Source organism: Parambassis ranga, chromosome 2 (genome assembly GCF_900634625.1).
Source record: "Parambassis ranga chromosome 2, fParRan2.1, whole genome shotgun sequence".
NCBI classification, from domain to species: Eukaryota; Metazoa; Chordata; class Actinopteri; family Ambassidae; genus Parambassis; species Parambassis ranga.
The window spans coordinates 10565736-10589731 of NC_041023.1; the positions used below are offsets into that span (position 1 = coordinate 10565736).

Here is a 23996-nt window from a genome sequence, read left to right on the forward strand (position 1 = left end):
CTGGCCCACTCTCCCGCCCCTCAGTGACACAGCCAATCACAGCTAACAGATCTCTTTGTGTCAAGTATGATGCGTTGAAATCAGCAACTTCAGAACTCAAAAACCGACATAACATGTCTCTGAGTCTCTTACAATACTTTTACTAATAATGTATGATTGTTTATATTGTGGAATCATCACGTTGTGGCCACTAAACATTGCTAAATGCTTAATTTCTCTTGTAACGCAATATGCTAAATAATTCCATTGTTTAATTTTAATGACATATAATTAAAATTTGTCTCGAATTTTACGGATGTTTTATCCACATGCGCGTCTCCTAAAACTTCTAAATCCATCCACGTTCACGCTTGTGCGCAGTTCTCTTGTGCGCAGGTTCGTCGGCAGATAGCAGCGCAGTGCACGCCGGGACTTCCTTTCTCTCCGAGGCCATATTGGAGTTAACTCACAGTAAGACGAGCTCTCGGTTTTCTAAATAAAAATAATAGTTTTCTAAATATATTACCATTTTATTAAGATCCAGAACTTAACGACATGTTTCTTCTGTGCTTTTGCCTTTAGGTTGGCCGGTCGGACTAAACCGCAAACATGGTGGCCGCAAAGAAGACGGTGAGTGTCGTTAGCAAGGGCCGGAGTGCACGCGCTGCTTCACGGCCAGGCTTCTCCTTCACGTGGAGTCGTGTTTGCGTCAGGGCCTGCTAGCTAGGACTGTAGCTGTCCGATAAAATCTAAATGTTTTTCTACAAGAGACGTATAAATTTACTTTGAAATATTGCTACTCTGCATAATTTGAGGCACATGTGATTGTTGTCTCCGTTAAATGATGTTCAACTCTCTGTCTGACGTCGGCTAACGCCTGTAGCCTGCCTAGTGTACAGCGCCGGCAGCGAAGCTAATGCTAGCTAGCTCAATTTTCCAGCAAAATGAAAATGTCAGTGTAATGTACGTTATTTTGTTATCAGTGTACGGTAAAACCTATTCTGTGGTAACTTTCTAGCGTTCGCGTGATGTATTTGTACGATTTTTGGGTGGTAACATGTGAGCTGCGTTGCCCGTGTGTTGTCACTGACTACAAATATCTGTATGTTCGTTCAGAAAAAGTCCATGGAGTCTATCAACTCCCGTCTCCAGCTGGTGATGAAGAGTGGTAAATATGTCCTGGGCTACAAACAGTCCCAGAAGATGATCCGTCAGGGAAAAGCCAAGCTGGTTATCCTGGCCAACAACTGCCCAGCCCTCAGGTACATAAGGATAATTATTGGGCATAGTATTATTGAGACCAGATTTTATTCATTTGTTGACACCAGGCAGTTATGTTGTAGGGTATCCCTTCTGTCAATGATGGTTGAAAAGCTCTGGAGATTTTTTCTCTCTTTTGTTTTGACAGTTTTTGATATTTGCACTTTTTGACTGATTAATGTTCTTGTTCTTTTTCTCTCTAGGAAATCTGAGATTGAGTACTATGCTATGCTGGCCAAGACTGGTGTCCACCACTACAGTGGAAACAACATTGAGCTTGGCACAGCCTGTGGCAAATACTACAGGGTGTGCACACTGGCCATCATTGACCCTGGTGAGTACCTGCCATGGTTTTACACATCTGTATTGTTCAGTGCAGAATATAAAATGCTACAGACATAAAGATGGGGACAAGAAGTGTTAAGAGCTGGTAATGAGGAGAAATGCTATTCCTACATGTTGGAGAAAAAAAATATGCTGATTCTGTTGCATCAACTTGCTATTGTGTAGTAGAATTTTACAGAACAGTTGAAGGTGAGATTTCTTTTTGTTTTGGGCTCAGATGAGTAGTGGTGGAGTAATTGGTGGAAGTGAAAACAGGGGTTCATGTGCATTGATTTGGGCATCAATACAGTGAGGCATTAGCAGAACACAGCTACAGCAGTGTTTCAGTTATTCAGAAGTAGTGAATAGAAAAGTGTCCAGGGTCATCTGTTTATATATAATATGTAGAAGATGGATTTTATTTGTGTTTTGTGTACTTTTTTTGATAATGTGCTGGAATTAGTGACCAGAAAGTGGATATAAGTGGCCTGATTGATCAGTAATAATTACAAAATCAATGCGCCCCCCCCCCCCCCCCCAAATCTCCTTTTCGCACCTGGGGTAGGGGGTACTAAACATGTGCTCTATTTTGCTGGTAATATAATGCCTTTACTGTATTTGCACTTTGTATGTTGAAGTATTTGATTCAGTCCACTGACTCTACTCATCGTGTTCCTCCTCAGGCGATTCTGACATCATCAGGAGCATGCCGGATCAGCAGCAGCAGCCTCAGTAGAGCTGTTCCCCCACCCCATTGTTATAAATAAAGTCAGTGCGAACACAACAACACTGCTGTTATGTTATTTTATTTCTCATTATTAGAACTTGCATTAACTGCCTATCCTAAGTGTCCATGAGAGAGCACTAGAGTCTTGTTATTTTCCAACTGTCTCTGAAGAGATATTCAGCGTGTAGCTGTAAGAAAAAATGTTGATGAAAGCAGACCAAATAACTGCAGCGTTCATGGACTTCATGGAACAAAGCATGACAACAGGATTATCACTTTGAGTGTAAACCTTCAGGATCTGGTTGGTTCTCACAGTGATAAAATTATGCAACAGCTGGTCGTTGAATTTTTATTTTTTTCCTCCCTTATGTAAACCTTGGGGATGACCGTCTGCTGCATTAGATGCAGCTTGTTGACTATAATCGAGTAGGGACGCTCCTTTGAGTGGCATTAGAGGCTTTACAGTATGATGGCTTCTGCTGCCATCAGACATACTACTGATGTCCTGGCTCATCCTTGACAGCTGCTGAGCCAAGAAATCCATTTGTTTTTGACTGGAGAGAGGCTTTGAATCATCTAATTTAAATGTTTTCTGACATGTCTGCTACATATTCTTGTTTGTTGCATGAAAGTTGTTTATATCAGAGGATTATTAAGTAAGAGACAAAGACAAAAAATGCTTAAAGCTCTGCAGGGTATATTATAAACAAATCCCATTGACATGATTAGATTTGACTGTTTTTGGTCTGAGTTTGCTGCTATACAGAAGCCTAAAGCATCCACCCAAAGAAATAAGCTGTCTATCATGCATCGAGTGGTTTGGCCTAGTTTTTTCCTCTCATTGCTTCTCTAAGCCGTTTCCCCAATTCCCAATTAAATCAAATGAATTCATAACTGGTAATCTGATTCACGTGTAGAAGATGCCTTGCATAGAATGAGGACCCTTCCTTCTAACATAAGGTGAAACAAACAAATGTTTCTCCTGCAGGGTACTTAAACTCGAAGTTATACACATTGTGCTGACAGACTTTTAAAAAGCACCGATTGGCTCTTGTCCTCTTTCAAAAGCTAATGTGAAGCAGCTGATGTCACTGTACAGCCCCTTTTCTGCCTCTTAGCAATCATTTCAGCAAGAAAAAAAAGAATGTGACCCACTTTTCCTGCTGCCCTGTCCCAGTGGCAGAAAGTAGGTGAGTGTGTCTGACTGTCTGGTTTCCTACAAGGTAATACCAGTCTCCATTTTGAGGGATGCAGCTAAATCCTTGCTGATCTGCCAGCCTGTTGATCCACTCTAGGGGAGGGACACTAAAAGTCTGAGTGACATGTCTTTTGCATCAGTCAGAAAACTCATACAGCAATCTGCTGTTTCTGCTTTAACAACAAGCAGTTGCTTTTGTGTATGCATAGAGTTCTCCAATATGCTTTTTTCTGTCCTAAGGTGATTTCTTTTGGCACAGTGATTCCAGTCAGCATTCTGAGGGTGTCACTGTTCAAATTTAGTTTGATGCATTGTTTTTGTGTTGAGTGGTGCTTCCTGGAATATCTTACCTCAAGAAAAGATATCATGTAATTTGATGAGTACAATGAGTTTGTGTATTTTAAAGCATCAAGGCCATCTAGTGATTGAGTAATTCAAATATTTTGAAACCTAACAACTCCATAATTAAATCAGACACTGAATGATTTAGCTTTTTATTATTCAGAGTAGAGGACATGAGCTCATGCAGATCCAACAACAGAAGAAAACAAGATAACAGTCTTGACTAATAAAATGAGGCCTCAGCCATCCACTGGCCCAGATACTGTGCAAGCCTTTAAAAGAAAACCCCATGAAAATCTGCCAGCTATGCGGCTTTTCAGACAGGTCGCACGATTTGTGTCATGTTTTTAGAAGCTTGTACCATTCAGACAAGACTAGTAGATCACTCTGAAATTCACTTATCTACAGCCTGACACTGTACAGATGGATAAAAGACAAATACATCAGCTTTCAATGAGCTCACATTGACTTTAAAGTGCAATTTTATTTTGTTGGATTTGCAAAAGCAGTGGTCGCAATTCATCATACAGTGATAAATGATGGGGGAGGCAGACGAATGGCTAGATTAATGACTACGGTGTTAGCATCAAAAACCTACAGTATGTGTATTTGCAGGTGAAATGAATGCATGTTGCATAGTTTCCATAATGAAACATAACTGGTGAAATAATAGGATTATTTGTTTCTATCTATCACAATGCTCGACTCACTGCCTAAACAACTTATGGCAAAAGCGTGTGCATTGTTTAACTAGCTTCATATAATGTACTGTGTGTATTGATTTGTTCTACTATAAGCCGAGCTAAATCAACGCTTTAGATTCAGGATGTTAAATTCAAAAAGGTCACCAGCAAAGGAAATACCGTAATATACTGCTTGTGAATTGTACTACATATAAAAGGAGCCGGGAGTTACAAGATAAGGTCACACGCAGGCAAAGACACACACACACACATTTACAGTCACTGCATGTACAACAGCATATCACACAGTCTTTATAGGAAAATGCCCTCAGTCCAGCTAAGTTAGCTCAACTAAAAATATTCAGACTGTACATTGTGTGATCCATAAAAAAAAAAAATGAAGACACACAGTTGATGCTACTGCAGCTGTAGCTCAACACATTTCGAAAATTTTCACTCGTTTTCTCATGCCTCTCTGGACGTGTGTCTATAAGTGCTTCACATAAATGCTTTCAGATCATGGGTAGTTAACAGGAAGGCAAACTGGAATATCACTGAAATTTATAGTTGAACAATTTTACTGGCAGTTGATGGGGAATAGGTTGACAGACTCTGGATACAAAAGGAAGACGTAGTTGTTGTGGGTAGGAGTGGCACACAAATTATATTTTATCACAGCCTTTCACTGTTCATGTATCTTTTTTCCTCTCAGTTTTTATACAAAAAAAGTCATACAAAAATACCAACATACATTCAATGAAGGAAATTTGACAATTTCTGAAAAAAAGTGCTGTTGTATCACTGATAATGTATGTCGCTTTCCTTCTCACTCTCTGTTGCTGTATGTCTCTTCAGGTAGTTTGTTTCTAGACAGACTCCACAGATAATTCACAGTACTGGGGTTTAACAGCTTGTGGCCAAACTGGTAATGTGCACTTTTCACTAATGAAAAGTTCACATTAAGTTGGGTCAAAGCATTCAGGGTGTGCAGGAGAGTTTAGATATTTCCAGGGTACAGCAGCTGCCAGAGATGGAGGGTTGGTAGGGGGGAAAACGATCTGAAAGTTGTGATACTGTCCTTGAAGGAGGACAGAGGAGATGAGAGGGAGGACGCGACGTCACAACAACCAGGAGATGGAGGAGGGGGCAGAGTTAGTAGGAATACTGCTTCAGAGTTGGCCTAATCATATCTAAAACTGGCAGGAATCCAAGCTGAAACCAGCATCAACACAGTTTTGTCTCATTTTTCAACATGTTGCAGCCAGCATTGGGGTCCTATTGATGGAGGGAGATGGAGAGTGTTTGGGGAGTTTAATCCAGCAGGGATGTTTCTCATGCCTCCATATACTGGGGAGGAGGGTCCTTTGGGGGGATGGCGACAGCTTCCTCGTACGGTGGCAGCAGAACCTGAAATGTAAGAGAAGCAAAAGAAGCTTAGTCCCAGCTCAAATCCTCTGTACAGCACAGACTTGTAAAACTGATGATAACCTACATCAACTTTAACATACAAACTATTCCACCATGTAGAAATTTAAACTAAATCATCACAAGCTTATGTACGAAGACAAAATATACTACTGCTATACAAGTTATGACCTCACTTCTTGTCCTGTGTGGATATTTCAGGCACTGTATCATGACGTTACACATATGTAGTGCTGTATATGTACTGTATGTTCTATACAACTGGCTATGCCCCTTTTCTCTCCATCTTTTTACATCCTTTATTCCATCCCAATATAAGTCACGACTAGCTGCAAGGAAAACATTCATACACATCCCTCTGCTTTACAGGCCAGTCTATGCTCTCTTCATCCTTCTCTATAAATGGTGTTATAAAACGAGCAGCACTGCTAATTCAGTGAGAGAGAGAATATGCTCTGAGGGGATGAAAACTGTGAAACAGTCACAGAGGCCCGGCGAACACATCACAGGGAGGATTTGAAATGAAGCAGACAAGCAGACAATTATGTAACATGTCCAGAAGAAGAGAGGAGGACGGACATAGAGAGATGACTTGTATGCATTTTAATGGCATTTATATAAAAGCATGGCAGATAAGCAGCTGGATACTTGATGTTCGAGGCTGTAAAAAGCCATTTAGACACACTGCCGGCTCTAATAGTAAAAATAGATGGACTAATCTATTCAACTGTGTGCAGAGAGGCGGATGCAGTTAAAAAGCATGTTACTATTCATTCCGGTATGAGAGCGGTTTAACCTGTTTCTGTGCCACAGATTTTTGCTGCATTTAAGTGCTCCCTCATACCTCTAATTAAAATTCACACGGCTTGTGTTGTGGCCTTCACTTTGACCCAGTTGCTTTAGCTGTTGGGTGAGGTTTTTTTGTGCCTTTTTGTTTCACAATTAATCTGAAGTCATGTAATCTCTATCTATGCTCCATCATATGGACACAGTGACTGGCCCCTTTCCAATATTTGCTGAAAGGCCACATGATACACAATATGACATCAGATCCTGTTGGATTAGCTCCTGGGTGCTGAAAAAAACGTCAGCCGTGCGAAGTTAGGACCATGGCAGCACAAGGACAAAGTGACAGATAGATGAGGTGCTGCTTACCGAGACAACAGCGGGTGTGAGGCAGATTAATGTCTTACGTATCAGCGCACTGGATTAAAGACAGGCAGACAAATGGAAACCATGACTATGTTAAAGCCTCTCACAAACACCCTGAGTCAACACTAAGGGGGCCAAAATAGGGATGAACGCTATGCGGTTCTACTCACACCTCAGGACGGCCTTACGGCATCTACTGTACTGTACAACATCACTTCACGACTGACTGTCAAACAACTGAGACCAACGGCCCAGAAACAGTGAGATTTTAAAACATAAAACATTTTCATTGTACTTTGTCATGTCCACTGCTACGATCAACAGTGTAAGTTATTCAAGACAAACATTACACGATGCTATTAACTACTACTCACTCAAATTACTGTGTAACTTCTAAAACAACTGGCTGTACTGAGTGGTATGTGTAGAATTTTATTTTTATTATTCACCTTGAACCATCACCTTTTCATTCCTAATTTATAAAAAACTGTCCAGTGGTTAAAATACTACACATAGCATCTTCATCCACTGCATAGAGACACCGAGACTGCTCACCTCTTAGAATTACCCACATTTTAAATCAGAACCACATGAACCTGAACCCCATCCAAATGTAAATAACTTGATCAGCAAAAAACATTTTTCTACAAAGACATTTAAATACTAAATGTGTGACTAGGTGTTTTTTGGTTTGACAAATAATAAGTAAATATATCATCAAACTGCCAATTAAATTGTACCTTCTTGATGTGTGGCATCTACAGATCCAAAGAGCATCAAATTTATGAGCTTTTAGTGAGCATCCAAGTCTGAGGTTAAGGCCAGTGAGGTTCTTCATCACTTACTTTTACAAGTTAAAGATCTATTAAACATGGTAAAACAAACTACACTATTACTTCCTTACCTTGTACAGTCAGCGGTATCAACTCACTGAACTGCAATACATATGAAAGTAATTATAGTCTATATTTTAGTAGTGCTAAAAACCCTTACTGTTGTTGTGATCATCTTATACTCTACTAAAGTTAAAATGCCAAACATTGTGATGAAAGCTACCTTTATCTGGATTATTTTAGATAATATAATGAACCTAAGGCTTCTAGGCCAAAAGAGTAAAAAAATCAATGTTGTGCAAATGCAATTTGTATTATGATCTGATGATGGAGGGATTGTTGTGTGTCCTTGAGGCAAAGCTCTACAGGGTGGCAGGAGGACTCACCGTAGTGTCGTTTGTTGTGACATAAACCAAGACCTCTGTGGTGCCCCTGCCGCTCACATATCTGTAGCAGTTCCATACGCAGCCAATCAAGTAGGCCTGTCCACAGGAGGTGAAAACAAAGAACACAACCTTTATTATTACCGACACTTCTCCCCTTTTAAGGTTAGGAATGAGGACAGCAGAGATCCATCAAATCACGTCATAACAGGTGACACATGATGATTAAATTCAGATGTAAACAGTTTTATGCATAAACAATTTCATGTAGCCTTTGACATTTTAACAAAAGCAACGCATCAGCCATCTCGCTTGCTTCAGTGAGCTTATGCCTGAACCGAGCTTTAGAGGTTTGTCTGACTTGGCAAAAGTAAAGGCCGTTCATTGTAAGTGTGAGTGTGTGTCAGTGTATGCATGTGTGTGAGTAGCCTGCTGATTTGGTACCTCTGCCAGCAGTAAGAGCTACCAACAAGGAAGCCAAGCAGAGTGCTAGCCAATCGCTTTACCATCTGCTGAGCTGACCTCCTCAGTGTGCAACACAAACGTTAGGACAATTTAGCCAGAACACAGCTTTCTGCGCATATGTGAAATGGTAACAAAGATAGCCATACTTCAGCCATTTTAATTTGTTATGTTTATCACATGTTTTTTTTTTCTGTTCACAACTCAATATTAGTCCATTTTGTTAGGCTGAGTGTGGCACACCGTGCTTTTGCCCTCACTATTTCACCAGCTTATTTTATCAATATACTTCAAAACTAGATGCAAATACGAATGTCTTTTATTATTCTTTTATCTAAATTCTATTTACTCGTGAGAAAAACACTATTTTGTATTAGAGATTTTATGGGCTGGCCTGCACTACAGAGTCTGAATTTTGACCATCTTTTAACTCCTTCCATTTATACATGTACATTTCTTTTCTGCTGCTGCATCTTCAATCCTCTCTCCAGCACTCCCTCTTCTATTCAGCCTGTGTCATCTATGCCAAGTGCAGTCAAGTGGGGGATGCTGGCTTCAACAGGAACTTTAGCAGGTGTTCAATCAATGTGTCCTTGAGGTTTCAAATCTGGCCTTTTCCTGGGGCCTTATATATGTTCTATACATGCCACGCAGGACATCAATAAAACAGGGTGCCATTAACTTTCTTGTCGAGTATCACACATGTATATGTGATATTTATTCAGACTTTAAAAACCCTAAGCACTCCAACTATCAGAGTGCACTGTCTAAGACATGACATTTATAACTCATGTGCGAGTCCAGCAGTTTGTCTTCCAGTGGCTGCTTCCTGTCATAAATTGTTGGCTATGACTTTGGATGTCTGCCGAAAACATTTCTAATCTCGGCTTAGAGGAGAAACAACTTGATTTGATTGTACAGATGACTGCTACTTCATGCCCCATCTCATCCAAGAGCCCCAGAGCATAGCTGAGCCTGGAGATTCATCCATGCATTAAGGGAGAATTAGTTTGACGGGAGTTGGTTTTCTGTTGTCCCTGACCCACTGCTCTCTGACTGTGTGATAATCTCCTGAAGAGCATTGATAATGGGAATGTTCACACTGCTAGATTAATTATACACGCCATATGGATCGTACGATTAGATGAGATGTGCACAATGTGTGACTTAATTGCCTTAATTACATTTCCATATGAGCAAATCTATAAAAGTCAGTGGCAGTTCCACAGTGAACATATGGTTATATCATTCTACCCTATCTGTTTGGTTGGGACAATTAGCAGAAGCATGGAGACAATATATGCTTACCTTGAAGGAGAGGATGCAGCCAATGAAGAGGAGGACTGCAAAGACTAGGCACATGTTGTTGGTGGACATGATGTCCTCTTTGTAAGGGAATGTCCCCGGCTGGAATGATGGGAGAGAGGAAGATAAATAAAGGACAACTTGAGCACAAACATGAGATTAAAAAAAACAAAACAAAGCCTTTTAGTCCTCAATAACCAAAATCAACAAATAACCTGCTTTCACTGAATGACTCTTGATAATGCAGAAGGTGACAAAAATGTAACCATTTCCATTAAGATGAAAATACAGAATAGGCATTTGGATATCTGTTTTAGCTGGGATAAGATCCTTACCAGCTGCTGGAGGTAGTCCTGCACAGTGTTGGGATAAACCACCACACTAATGGCTACCAGTGTGTTAAGGGCAAAGTCGAAGATTTGGTAGCAGAAGAATGGAATGATCCACGCAGCATGTTGCTAAATAGGGAGAGATACAGATTAGATGAAGAAATCCAAAAGAAGTCTGTATGTGTAATTTGTTTGCTTACCTTGTAAGCACCGTATGTTGCCATGCCACATATAAGAATCATGAGTAGGGATATTGCAGTGGCTATGCAGATATCTGCAGAGAGAAAAACAACAACAATGTAGTTTACTGGAGGAAACGAGCACCAAATACATGCTTTTCCTGCTACCGTCAAATCCACTGATGTAATCTCAACATTTATGTGTGGGCAAGGCTTAAGCTAATTTCAGCTCAGACTGACAACCCTGTTGTTCTTACCCTGACTAGGCTTGAATGGTATCACAGTATGTAATTATATTACTGCATTAAGTAGCATCTCCGAGATCATTAAAACTACCTATACTACCTTACCTAGTATATTTTGGAGACAACAAAGTCCTCTTGGAATGATATACCTTCTACAGAGAGTGCCACATAATGTGTGTTTCTGTTTATAATTCTTTTTAAGGTTACTCAGCCCTAAACGTTTGCTCCCCTGCAGAACACATTGACAGATCACATGGTAATGCCAGGTAAAAGATGACATAATGAACAAATGAGATGAAAATCACCTCACTATTTTTAGCTTTCAATCTGCCTAGGAGACAACATGATCAACATGAGAGTAATTGTTATGCAAGAGGTGCTAAATTTGACAAAATGTAACACCCTTATCGCATTCACATTACAGCTGTAAGATCTCACTGATGAGACACTTGTGCTGTCAGTGTAGTAGAAACAAAGACAATTGATTGCATTGCAGTGATTAAACTTGGTAGTAAATGACATACTTCAAATATTTCAACTCGCAAAATCTGTTCTACAGTCTGTGATACTGTGTTAAGACCCAGGAAATGATGATACCCTGCAATGCATTCTAATCCCTTCCCACATCAGCACACGTTCATGCTTATTATACACGTATCTATTTATATGATTGGTTGGTACTCTTGACATGAACTTGAATATTATTGTGTCCATGTTGTTCCACTGTTTCAGAGTCTTTGACCAATGCTGCCTAAGTATAAGTGCTACAGTATGTAATGGGTGGGTTTAGTCAAGATGACCGTTTTAATCCAATGGAGAATTAGAGCAGTCGTTTTTAATCAGAGTAGCCAGTGACAGCGGCTGTGGCCTTCCAGAGCTGACTGTGATGATGATCGCTGCTGGAGGGGAAGCACTGAAAATACACATGCTCTCTGATTTGTTCTCTATGGTGCCCAGCTTACTCAGCTATGTCTGTGCTGAGAGCAGCACTCTCAGAAAAGAAGTAGTGAGCAGAAAGGAAAGGTGGTTTTACAACTGAAAATACACACAGAGCTTTACGGACATGACAGGGAAATACATAAACACCTTTTGGCACAACCTTAATTTTTAATTAAGCTATGATGTAGTAGCTGTAGAGTCTAAAGTTACAATTACACATTGTATGTATTAATGTTTTCTCTCTTAAATCTGTCAGTTGATTCCTATTGCAAAAGAGATGGATATGGTATATTAGACTTCACTACATCACAGATGTCAGCTGCACTCACTTGCATCGTCCATGACATCGATGTCGGTTCCCAGCTCTGAGCTGGTAAGGTGGTAGCGGTACTGAATGGGATCATTGAGAGCCGACAGCAAGATGAGTAAGACCACGGCATTGATGAGCTGTGGAGGGAAAAGAAAAGATCAATATGAATATCAAATTCAAGTAACGTGACAACTCCGACCTAACTGAGTAGGATAGTAGCTGAAAGTGATGATGCACTGGGATCTTGGTGCAGTATTAAAATTATAAATCGGGATCAGGAAGAAATATATTTTTGTTTTTGATACGTGGATCAATTTACTGGATAGACAAGGCAACACGACAGGGAAAGATTACATATTCATAAAATGAAGATAAAATCCATTCTTTTTCCGACTAACCTGATAGTCTGATTGTTTTAACCCTGATGTAAAGTGTCATTTTTATAACAGTGACAGTGATGAACTGCTGACCAGGAGGAATGACCTCATGAGTTGCTGTTTAGGGCTTCAGCTCTATTTGACGAGCTTGTTGATTAGGAGTAGGGTCAAAAACAGAGTTGGGGGGACTAATGCTTACGAAAGGTCAGGGATTTACCAGGCTTACTGAACTATGTTTGAAACTTTAGGTTATCCCGTGGGTAAAAGCAGAAGCAAACTATATTTAAACTCGGTACAAATGTAGGACAAATCAAAGAAGGCATCAAACAAAACCTCAGCTCTGGAGTATGAAAGCACGGAAACAAACAGTGAGAGTTAAGTATTGATTAAAATGCTAATTAAAATGTGTTTACACATCCAAGAAATAAGTCTTAAACTGAAAAGTTGTGGTGAGATGTGCTGATTAATTAGCTAGCAAGGTTGTTACAATTAGTAAACAAAGGGCATCTTGAAGATGGCAAATCAAGTCAATGCAGTTAGCTAGCCAACTTAGCTGTAAAACTTGATATTGATTCAGTATATTAGCGCCTATAACCTATTTTTAGCCATATTAATTTAATTTTGGAGCTGACAAGAGATGAAAAATGTGACTTACCATGTACCATATTCCCAGAATAATGGTGCCCGTCCGTACATGGCAGCAAAGGCAGCAGCTCGTCGAGTACCACCGGTCCCACGGCGAAATCATCTTCGATCACGCTATGGATTTCAGACTATTTCATGAATGCTATCGAAAATAATTGATTATTCAAAGGTGCAGCCTTTTCAGTTTAAAAAAAACAACAGAGGGAATAGTTGGCGTTCTTGGTGTCAGGACCGCCGCCACATCCAGCGTCTGTTAGAAGCGAGTGGACTCCTGGCGAACAGAGAGGAGCCTTTAATCTGGCTCATCCCGGAGTCACGTGACCGCGGCAGGATTTTGACCAAGATCAGAGGGACGGATGATGGTGGTGGATTAAAAAATGCCTCATAATCACACGGAATATTTCAGGACGAGTCTCTCATGATGTGTTTTTTTTAGAGCCAGGTTTGGATTTTTATGCTGCGTTTAAAGATGTCTCTGTTTCTCAATAATCTGAGAATTTAAACTCCATCTTTTTATAAAGATTCATTTTCACCAATGTGCACATGCTACAGTGATCAGTAGGAAGTCATTTTTGAATTTTTGACTCAACGACAGTACCATTTTAGAAGCACACAGACTCTCATTTCCTTTTAATAATCTGATAATCCTGCAGATTTACACACGGTCCCTGTATAACTTTATATATAACAACAATAACATGCTGCTCACTCACTGGTGCCACACTTCATCATCATATGATGATATGTATTGTGATATTTCAGTCAGACTTACATATGGCCTTATTAAAATGTGATCTTAAATAAACATCATGATTCTTACGTGAGAAAAAGACTATTATATGACAACAGGAAGTAAGGTTCATTGCACATCCCTGTCTGTGTTCAAAGCAGGCCTGACAGATGGGCCAGTGACCACAGCACTAAGCTCTGGTGGGTGGACCGCATCATCGTCACATTAGGGGATTTTCCTCTCTTGCCATGACTTAATGCCGAGCAGGCTGCCACCTCTTAAAATGCTGGATAGCCATACTGAGACAAAATCTCATATTCACGGCCCATTTTCCAGCCTCACAGTGAATGTCTGAGCTATTAAACAGATGCACGTCTATACTGTGCAGAGGCAGTTCTGGCATTGTGACCAGAAAATACAAACACTACTAATGCTTTTCATCACAAGTCCCACAGTGTGTGTTTGGCAGTCACGCTATATTTTACTGACCTGTTTTATGGTGCAACTGTGTTTCTTTTTTGTTTTTTTTTATAGCAGGGCTTTGTGCATCGATAGTGCCATCCATTATAGAATGACCTTCACTATTAATAAATCTGGCTTTCATTCACACAAACAGGAAAAAATAAGCACAACAATCCCTTGGCATTAAAAAACAACAACAAAAAAACAAAAACGTGAGGTCCCACTGATGGGAGGTGAATGGACAGCGAGCCAGAGATTGTGACGGATTAAAAGCTGGTAGTCCTCGTAAATGAACTGAGAGATAAGGGATGGAGAGAGAGAGAGAGAGAGATGAGGAGAAGGAGGTCAGGCTGTGTAAGCGTGCCACGCGACTGCTTTGCCACATTGACTGAGGCAGCGCTTTAGCCCCACAAGGGTCACTGCAACTGTGGCCTAACACAGATCTGCACCATTGCATGGAGTGAATCTGCATTGCATTTATCACAGATTTGGGATTACTTTAACATGGAAACTAAAGCCAGAACTAGAGGTCAAAATGATTGAATTAATTTGAAATATATTCTTTTTGGTGTTGTTGTTTTAGCTTTAAGAAATGTGAACAACAACACAGCATAACAAAAGAAACCAATGAAAATGTGATATCAAGCACGTCATTTAATTTTCATCTGTACCAAATAAACATAGAAATATCGTTTCTATCGCCTCAGTAAACAAAATCATTCACAAAAACCATTTCCTACAGACAAGTAGTATATAAATACATTGATTGAATCATCAGTAAAAATTTAATAAAAGGGCACCTGAGGCCACAGTGACACATCACTTTGTCATTTGTGATTTATCAGGTCTACCAACAACTACAGTACCACCACCAGCTGATCAACGCCTTGATGCACTATAAGTCTCTTTGCCCACAGAAAAAAACATTAACGTCTTCTAAACTGGATGCCCACAAAAAGCTGCAATTTGTCTCCTTTAGAGAAAGCTATTACAGCACATATAGTGCTGAGTACTATTATCAAAATCATGCATAATGGAATTAAATTTGACATCAAAACTTGAATGGAAACTATAAAAATGACTCCAATGCGCTGCGACACAACTATAGGTTAAGGCAATAGAATTAGATTCCTTTATAAATGTGTAAGTGTTGTGTTTAGATTCAACCTGGACGTGGAATTAAAGCTGCTCTATGTCATATTTCTATCTTCGTTCTCATGGAAGTCGGGTACAAACTTAAAAAAGTTACACATTTCACATTCTGCAAAAGTTAGTAAAGCAATTCATCGACATCAAAGGGAACTTAGAACAGCCTTTTTTTGCACAGTGAATTACAGAACTGGAAAAAGCCCTTACAATATGTACACATGGCATGGCTTTTCCAGGACAAACTGGAAGAATGTGTTTTGTTTAATCATATCGAGTGTTGAAGGGACCATCAAGTCTTCTGAAAAATCAACATAGAGTCTTGTTAGGTAAAGATAAACAGACTCATAGTGATAAAAGTAGAGGCATGACAGTGACCAGTGCTACTCCTTTTTACTGTGGTTTCATCCCTCTACCATTATTTTCACGTTACAGTGCCTCCTGGTGGCTCATATCAGTTACTGCAGTCTATGTGTGAATCAGATACCCCTAGTTTTTAATGTCGAAATCTGAGCTTTGGCCTTCAATACATGCTTTTATATTAGCAAATTTTGATGCTGTTTCACTTTTTAAGTCCAAAAGCATAAGGAAGTTTTTGCAAATATGCAAGTGTTTGGACAAGAAGACGCTGCAGGAATGGTTTTAAAGACGTTTCGCAGGCTAAGATACTTTTCACACGACTGTAACCGATATGGACCACAGCTGCTATTCATCATCTAACAATGCAGCTGAGAGTGTGTGAAATCAAATGATAGAAAATGGGAATAGTAAATATTAAATAAAAGGACAGACAAACCTACAGTGTCTTGATACAGCACTCACATTTCATTTGGATGTTGACAGAGCAACACCTTCTTGTGGCTACATGCAAAGAAATTGGGAAATAAGTATAAATACATACTGAGTACAGTATATTGTAATATATAGAAATATAAAAATGTCACAATCATGGGCATTTGCACTGAATTAAAGTCATTACTTTGTACCACAGCAACCTTTGAATCTGTCAGTATGCATATGAACATGTGAGTGTTGAACAATAGAAGTCTTAAGTTTATCCTTTGTTCCAGAACAGTTTAGTTACTCACACAAGGGGCAGCAGCATCTTAAACAAGACAAAGTGCAACATCCTGGGGTTCTCTTTAAACATATGAGCATTAAAAAAAAAAAAAAAATTAAAAAACCCGTTTTGTATTTTTGGGTGAACAATTACATACAATCTTGGAGGAGAAAACCAAAACACTTGTGATATCATTATAAAGGTACCTCCACCTCCCCTGAAACTCCACTCTGGTTGCAGTGTAGCAAATAGTGCAAATTAATTAAGTTTCCAGTCCATAGGACCACATTTCATCACTATATTTAGCCAAGCAGGTGATATCTGCTTGTTTTACTTGTCTGTTTCTGTAACTGATAAACTGTTAATGGAACTCTGTACCTGGAAATTATTGCATGAGACACATTTAACAATCATTTTGCATATGCTGTGTTTGGACCTGCGACGTGACTTCATGTTTCCCTTCGGACCTTTTTCTTCTGGGAAGGCTTCAGGAGCTCCATGGCCTGCTCAGGCTTTTCTGCAAGGAAATGAGAAAAAGCTTTTAGACGGACTTTTAGGCACCTTCATTTTGAAATCTTTTCAGAAACTCTGAACATAAACTGCAGCGTTACATTATGTACTTCTGTTGCTGTGACTGTACACAGAGCTGTTGACACCTACTCTCAGAGGAGGATATGCTGGTGTTCTGTTTTTTGGAGGGCAGCATGGGAGGCTCTTGTAGTTTGGGTACTGCATTTGTTAGTGGCGCTGTGCTCACCACCTACGTTTAAAAAATGCAATTACACTGCATTAGAAGAGGTGAAACTCACATGTTTCCTGGATCTGAAGAAATATCAGTGAACATAAAATTATGTATTTTTTTTAAGAGTTTCCTGCCTGAGCAGCAACATCCTCCTCTTCAGTTTTCTTCTTCTTTTTCCTCCTCTTTTTAGATTTAGCTGCTCCTCCGGATGCATCATCAGTGTCTTTTTCATCCTCCGATATCTGCAACAATTAAAAACCCAGAGGCCTTTATTAAAGATTGAAACTCCACATTAAAAAAAAAACATGTTAATGTCCTGAAAATTAAAACCTTGTTGGATAGAGACAGCTCTTTCTGCTGAGGTGCTGGTGTCACCAATACAGGAGGCTCTTCATAGTTTCCCCAGTGCTCTACTGGTGCATTCCAGTCAGAGCTGGGATCTGCTGCCATACCATCTAAAAATGCACAATGAACAAAGGGAAGTTAGATATAACAAAAAACTCAGTGTTCCTTTGTTTTTAGGAGAAGTATGTTAAGGAGGGTGTGTGTGTGAGGGACTGGTGACTACTTACTGAATCCCGACCATTCATCATCAACATTAGGGTGGCTCCTCCACTGCAGCTCAATTGAATTTGATATTGGCTCTGCAAGACACAGAAGGTGATTAACCAGACATGACTACAAAACCACTGGTAGCTGTTGAAATGGAGTCACTAAAATATCCAGGAAGTAAGAGTATTGTTTGGGACTGCAGTACCAACCCGTGGTGTTTAGTCTCAGCATGGAGAAGGACACTGGGTTAAGGTCAGTCTTCATCCATGCTGTGAGCACAGCACACAGAGAAAGACACATTATGATGCTGGAATATGTTCTGTCAAACAAACAGTGGAGCTCAGATTTGCATTCAAAAGCAAGATTTCTTAAGACTAAATTTACTATGCTTGTGCCACAGGATTGCCATTTGTATGTACACACAAAATGCTGCACTAACTATGTAACACTATGTAAAATGAATTAGATCTGCCTCGATGGTACCTTGTGACTCTTGAACCCAGGGCTGGGGTCCTTGTTGGGCCCTGTAATGAGTAGCCCTGGAGATGGAACTCCATTTGTTCCCCTCCATAGCACCCATCTGATCTGGGATCTTCATGGAAATGTCAGTCCAGCCTCCGCCATTGACTGCTTGCTCCTCTCTCCAGCTAGAGGACACTGACAGAGCAGGTAGACAGAGCAGGTAAACAGGACAGACGCGGAGTCAGTCAGCTACTGTTCAGACACAATCTTTAGCTACAACTATATAACAATAATACAACTATGTATATGGTATAAAAACTTTTGCTTTTGCCCAAGAACATTGATTCAGCTGGCTTTTACCTGCTGCACTGGATGCATCCCCCTTCCCAGTGGTTCTTGGATGCAGAGACTCTGCAATAAATTTGGAAAAAGATGCTCTTTAAATCATTACATTTAACATTTAAACACATAAACTTTTATCTAAATGTACCTTGGTTTCCCCTGTTCTTCCTGGTGGGCACTGCAGCTACAGGGGCCTCTATGTGGGCTTTGGGGGTTTCCACTCCTGGACCACCAGAGTCCTCAGGGCCCTTGTCCTTCCTGCGCTGCTGTCTTTTTTCACGGTTACTGACTTTGGTCTCCCACACTCCTAGTAGCCATGCACACACAAAACAATAATGAATGTTTATTAGGTGTGGAACTACAGTGGCAAACTGAACGCCCAAGAATAGTGAATCTATCTATGAGAGGGATGTAATGTGCCCTAAATTGTCAGTTTGAAATGAGAAGCCGTTATGAAATTTCCCCTCTATTGATGGGGACTTACCACCATCAGGTTCCTTCCCATCGTTTGTAGACACATGCGGAACTGGTTTCACATCCGTTTTAGTTTTCTTTTTGTTCCTTTTCACTTGCACCTGCACCTCATGCACCTGCAGACAAAAACAAGTCATTATTCTACTGGGTACCGTTTGTTTTTCATGCAATAATAATATATACTTAAGACATACAAAACAAAATGTGTGGCTATCCTACCAACCAAGTTTCAGGTCTCTTAAATGCTGCCCTTACCTTCTCAGTTTTTATCTGTGGTGCTTGCTTGGAAACTGCCTCAATCACTTTAACTTCCTCTTGAGCCACAGTCACAGGTTGTCCGTTTGACTGAGTCTTCTGTAAGAGACAGACATCGTAATAAAAGAATGTAGTCAACCTGTTTTATTTGCAGAATGCAGAATACAAACAGGATACATTGGGGGGCATTTGGGGACAACAGTGGCGCAGTGGTATAGCAGGGTTGTCTAGTAACCGGAAGGTTGGTGGTTCGTGGTGCTAGTCATTGTATGACACTGCTTGGCAGCAGCCGTAAAGAATTTCCCTCTGGATTAATACAGTATCTAAAAAAATTACATCTATAGCTGTGTATAGGGGAATGTGAACTGAATGCTTCTTCATGTTTCTGAGACAGTTACCAACATTCCTGTCTGAATAACAGCTTTATAGCTGCTAATGTTCACGTAATGTGCCTTGCATTTTCAAGTCAAAAGTACAATTTATTATATGAACATAGTGAGGAAATAGTTAATGATACAGATGTTACCTTGAACGTGCTAGCAGCTTTTAGCCAGTGCTGGCTACACGCGGTTAGTTTGCGTCTCTGTCTGAACAAAACAGCATATTCAGTTAGCTAACCGTGGTATTTCTGTCATTTGGAAGTGGGTCATGAGCTGTCCCTAGATAGCTTAATTTATGTTGTGTAAACAAAGAGCTCTGTGATGCTAGCTTAAACCATTTCATGGTGTAGCCATGTTAGCTAGCCAACCGCCCAACCCGTACTGTATGTATAAAACAACAAGAGGGACAAATGTATAAATTAAGATGACTCAGACAATAGACACCTTTGCTTAGTATTATTTGTTTCTAGATACATCAATGAATTGGACACGCTTGTTTTTGACTGGCCCACCGTGATTCAAAGTCTCTTTGACGCTGCTTATGGTACCTTTTCAAGTGTTTTCTTTTTGTTCTTCTTCTTCGGTTCTTCTGGTTTGGTCGTTTTTAGAGAAACGGCCTTCACGGGCTCCCCACTGGCTTGGGTGACCGGGGATCCCCGCTTTTTCCCGACGAGCAGACCGCCGCAGACAGCGGCCCAGGACAGACCTAGCAAAAGCAGGAGACCCACCGCGGCCGTGGAAAGGATGACCCACGTCGGGTACAGCTCGGGCTTCAGACCCAGATCAAACCCGAACTGAGCCCGAACGTATCCTTGCCCCGAAGACATTAGCTCCTTCAACTGACTGGAAAGAAACTCGGCTTTTTCCATCGCGAAACCCTGCACATCGCCAGCCATCTTTACAAATGCGTAAACACTAGCTGTTAGCTTTCATTTCCACCATCCGTATGCTAACGGAGGAGTGGCTAATGACTGCTGGAAGAAACCTGTAAATATGCAATCCAGAGCATACAAGTAACTGAAAATAAGGTTTCATCAAACTCATTTCACACGTTATTTTTATTTTACAAAATACTTTACCATTAAAATTCCCCATAAAGTACAATCAAAACCACAAACTGAGCAAAACAGAATAGCCTGTTATTGCTATAAACCACCCTAAAATATACTATAAGGTACAGATCGTATTTTGTTCAACAAAGTGTCATTCTCTGTCTTCTTCACTGTATACTTAATAGTACTTATTTTTGCAACAATGCGTCATATAATAAATAAAATCAAATGTAACAAATATATAACTGAGCGTCATCTTAGTTTTAGAAGTCTGCATCCAGTGTGAATTCTCCATCCATCATGTTCGACATAACTCCGAATCTCTGATACTCTGCTACTCTTTTTTCAAAGAAGTTAGTCTTCCCCTCCAGTGAAATGGATTCCATGAAGTCGAATGGATTTTCGGTGTGGAAAACCTTGGATTAAGGAACAATGAGATGAAAAAAAAGAAGAAAGGGTCACTTATTTTTTGGCTTTTATTACATCAAGTTAGCAGTTGTTTAAATAAAATTACCTTGGCCAGTCCAAGGTCTGTGAGAAGTCGGTCAGCCACAAATTCAATGTACTGCTTCATGAGAACACAGTTGATTCCAATGAGATCAACCGGCAAGGCCTCTGTCAGAAACTCCTGCAAAAACCAGAGGACATGTCTATGTAAAGGCAGCAATCATTTGTTGTGTCGTTATAGAAGAAAAAAACAGACCTGATGCAATGTGAGTCAATACAGGTCAGGTGTGGGTGACACAACAATTGGAATGTGCATTTCAACTGAAAGTAGCTGACCTGCTCAATGCTGACAGCTTTGGTGATGATGTCCTTCACTCTGTCCTCTGATGGCTTTTTAAGCAAATAGCTGTACAGCAGGCAGGCAAAGTTACAGTGCAGGCCCTAGAAACAAAAATAACCATACATGTGTTACACAATGATCATGATCAGTAGTTTTTATAAGCAAGCTGTGTCCAAACATAGATAGAAACATAGATGACGGTGAACTGAAGAGTAAAACAAACGAGTAGTTACATCAACAGTAGGGTAAAGGAGGGCAGTCAGTCCTCTTCCCCTTCTATCAACAGACAAGACAACATTTTGTGTGTGAATTCATCTTACCTCATCCCTGCTGATCAGCTCATTTGAGTAGGTAAGGCCAGGCATGAGGCCCCTCTTTTTTAGCCAATAGATGGCAGCAAATGAGCCAGAGAAGAAAATACCCTCCACAGCTGCAAAGGCCACAATACGCTCCCCTGGGGGATACAACAGTCAGAACCTCCTCCAACCACAATTTCCTCAAAGCCAAAGTTTTTTTTTATTATATTCAGTTTTCACTGGCATGCTTTGAATGTCTTTCTTACCAAATGTGGATTTGCTGTCATTTATCCACTGGAGGGCCCAGTCTGCTTTTCGTCTCACACAAGGCATGGTCTGAACAGCGTTAAACAGATAGTCTCTGAAACAAACATATTGTAGACCATTAAATGTTAGAAGATACAAGTGACTGAAAAAAAACAACAACTTCGGCCTCCAGCTTGCCTGCTTATAAAATTGTTAAATAGTTCAACTATTAAGGAGGCAACTGACCTCTCCTTTAAGTCCCTTATGTAAGTGTTGATGAGCATGCTGTACATCTCTGAGTGAACAGTCTCGATGAGGATCTGGAAGCTGTAGAAGGAACGTGCTTCGGGGAGCTGCACTTCCTGACTGAACCTCTGCACCTGTTAGATTAACAAACACATCAATAGGCCATTCTAGATGGTGCTACTAGGCTAGACACCTGTTTCAGCTCCGACTTACTAGGTTCTCGTTGACAATACCATCACTGGCAGCAAAGAAGGCTAAGACATGGGAGATAAAGTGTTTCTCATCTGGCTTCAGACGGTCCCAGTGTGCCAAGTCTTTGGTTAGATCAACCTGGAAGACACAACATCAACGGTTCATGTGTCTATTTACATGTGTAAATGTGGGAGACAAAGGCTTTATTAATAGTGTGACTCTTCTGTACATTGTTGGAGGTCTGTGTGAGAACCAACATAAAACTGTACCATTAAAGTTACATTATTTAACTGACATGACTGTATAAAAAGTGGATTTTATTACTTTATGTATTTTTTTTGTTTTTGTGAAATGCTGAATTTGCAATACTTACTTCCTCTACCGTCCAGAAAGAGGCCTGTGCCTGCTTGTACATCTTCCAGATGTCAGGGTACTGGATCGGGAAGATGACAAACCGTCTGGGGTTCTCTCGGAGCAGAGGCTCTTCTTCAGTCTCTGAACTATTTTGGTATTCTGCGTCTTTTTCTTTAAAACCATTCTGCAAAGAGAAAAAGCCTAATTTGCTTTGGTTGACACTTTCTTAGTAGACATAGCTTTACGGACTGTTCCTTTAACCACACTGCGCCTGCGTGTGTATTATTATTACAAAACAAAGAACGCAGTAGTTACATGGTAGCTACAGTTTTGTAATACGTATATACACTGCGAGGAGTTATAGTCTATTAATGGGTTTTAACATTTTCTCCACATTCCCTGTTATGTCCAAAAACACAACACATTGTGTGACAGCTAACAGAAAGGCAGTTGTCCAGCTAAGCTAGCAGCTAACCTGAACTGACAGTGTAACACGGGACCAGGCTGAGTTTTAACTGTGAAGCTACATAGAGGGTTATAAGGGTTATAACCATAATAAGCCACAAAACGTAAAACAATAACGTCACAATACTTCACGTATACACGCCGACTGCTGTAGCTAATAGTAATCAGACTGGATAGCCTTTCTTCAACGGTATCAAGACGACTTACATTTATCAGATCCATTTCCTGATCAGACTTTCTTTTCACCGTCGGTGTCATTCGGAGGACTCAGGACAGTTCGGGGCTTCTTGGTAGCTGTTAGTACGCTCTGCCCCTTGTTGTAGTGAATGCAGCTGTAGCTTTGTTGGTTTTTAGACCCTTTAAACTGAAAGCAACTGAAGGCGAGCTGCACTACAGCGCCTCTAGCGTTCAGGAAATGATCCACGTTATCAACATAATAACACAGAATTCCCCATCAGACATCACAGCTGTAGCCCACACACTTACAGTATTAGTTATAATATTACAGTCTCTGCCACAGGGGAAAACACACTATTTTAATACACAGAGGACAAAATGAGTCGTTGAGTTGTACATCCTTTGATTAGACTGGAACAGGCGTTTGAGTTGCTTAAGATTATTACACAGAAAACAACAAAAAGACAAATGAGAAAATA

At 40.3% G+C, this 23996-nt stretch overlaps 4 protein-coding genes across 4 annotated transcripts; 1 reads left to right on the forward strand and 3 right to left on the reverse strand.

Moving 5' to 3' along the window:
- The first annotated feature begins 353 nt into the window (after nucleotides 1-353).
- Nucleotides 354-2350, forward strand: rpl30 (ribosomal protein L30). Its single transcript, XM_028400608.1, has 5 exons — nucleotides 354-450; nucleotides 562-609; nucleotides 1096-1241; nucleotides 1443-1573; nucleotides 2247-2350. The coding sequence occupies exons 2-5, from the start codon at nucleotides 589-591 to the stop codon at nucleotides 2297-2299; spliced, it is 351 nt and encodes a 116-aa protein (XP_028256409.1). The 5' UTR covers nucleotides 354-450; nucleotides 562-588; the 3' UTR covers nucleotides 2300-2350.
- A 1387-nt stretch (nucleotides 2351-3737) lies between these two features.
- Nucleotides 3738-13349, reverse strand: laptm4b (lysosomal protein transmembrane 4 beta). The gene is made up of 7 exons (XM_028398198.1): nucleotides 13108-13349; nucleotides 12095-12212; nucleotides 10603-10676; nucleotides 10409-10531; nucleotides 10077-10175; nucleotides 8310-8405; nucleotides 3738-5920 (listed from the first exon to the last, which is right to left on the reverse strand). The coding sequence occupies exons 1-7, from the start codon at nucleotides 13198-13200 to the stop codon at nucleotides 5846-5848; spliced, it is 678 nt and encodes a 225-aa protein (XP_028253999.1). The 5' UTR covers nucleotides 13201-13349; the 3' UTR covers nucleotides 3738-5845.
- Nucleotides 13350-14925: 1576 nt separating this feature from the next.
- mtdha (metadherin a) lies at nucleotides 14926-20645 on the reverse strand. The gene is made up of 12 exons (XM_028424348.1): nucleotides 20251-20645; nucleotides 19323-19421; nucleotides 19078-19183; nucleotides 18742-18900; nucleotides 18612-18662; nucleotides 18273-18446; nucleotides 17999-18058; nucleotides 17810-17881; nucleotides 17568-17692; nucleotides 17372-17479; nucleotides 17156-17255; nucleotides 14926-17012 (listed from the first exon to the last, which is right to left on the reverse strand). Exons 1-12 carry the CDS (start codon nucleotides 20596-20598, stop codon nucleotides 16945-16947), a joined length of 1470 nt encoding a protein of 489 aa, XP_028280149.1. The 5' UTR covers nucleotides 20599-20645; the 3' UTR covers nucleotides 14926-16944.
- A 97-nt stretch (nucleotides 20646-20742) lies between these two features.
- rrm2b (ribonucleotide reductase M2 b) lies at nucleotides 20743-23726 on the reverse strand. Its single transcript, XM_028424359.1, has 9 exons — nucleotides 23548-23726; nucleotides 22895-23059; nucleotides 22543-22659; nucleotides 22330-22463; nucleotides 22104-22198; nucleotides 21862-21995; nucleotides 21538-21642; nucleotides 21269-21382; nucleotides 20743-21170 (listed from the first exon to the last, which is right to left on the reverse strand). The coding sequence occupies exons 1-9, from the start codon at nucleotides 23596-23598 to the stop codon at nucleotides 21018-21020; spliced, it is 1068 nt and encodes a 355-aa protein (XP_028280160.1). The 5' UTR covers nucleotides 23599-23726; the 3' UTR covers nucleotides 20743-21017.
- Between the last annotated feature and the right edge of the window lie 270 nt (nucleotides 23727-23996).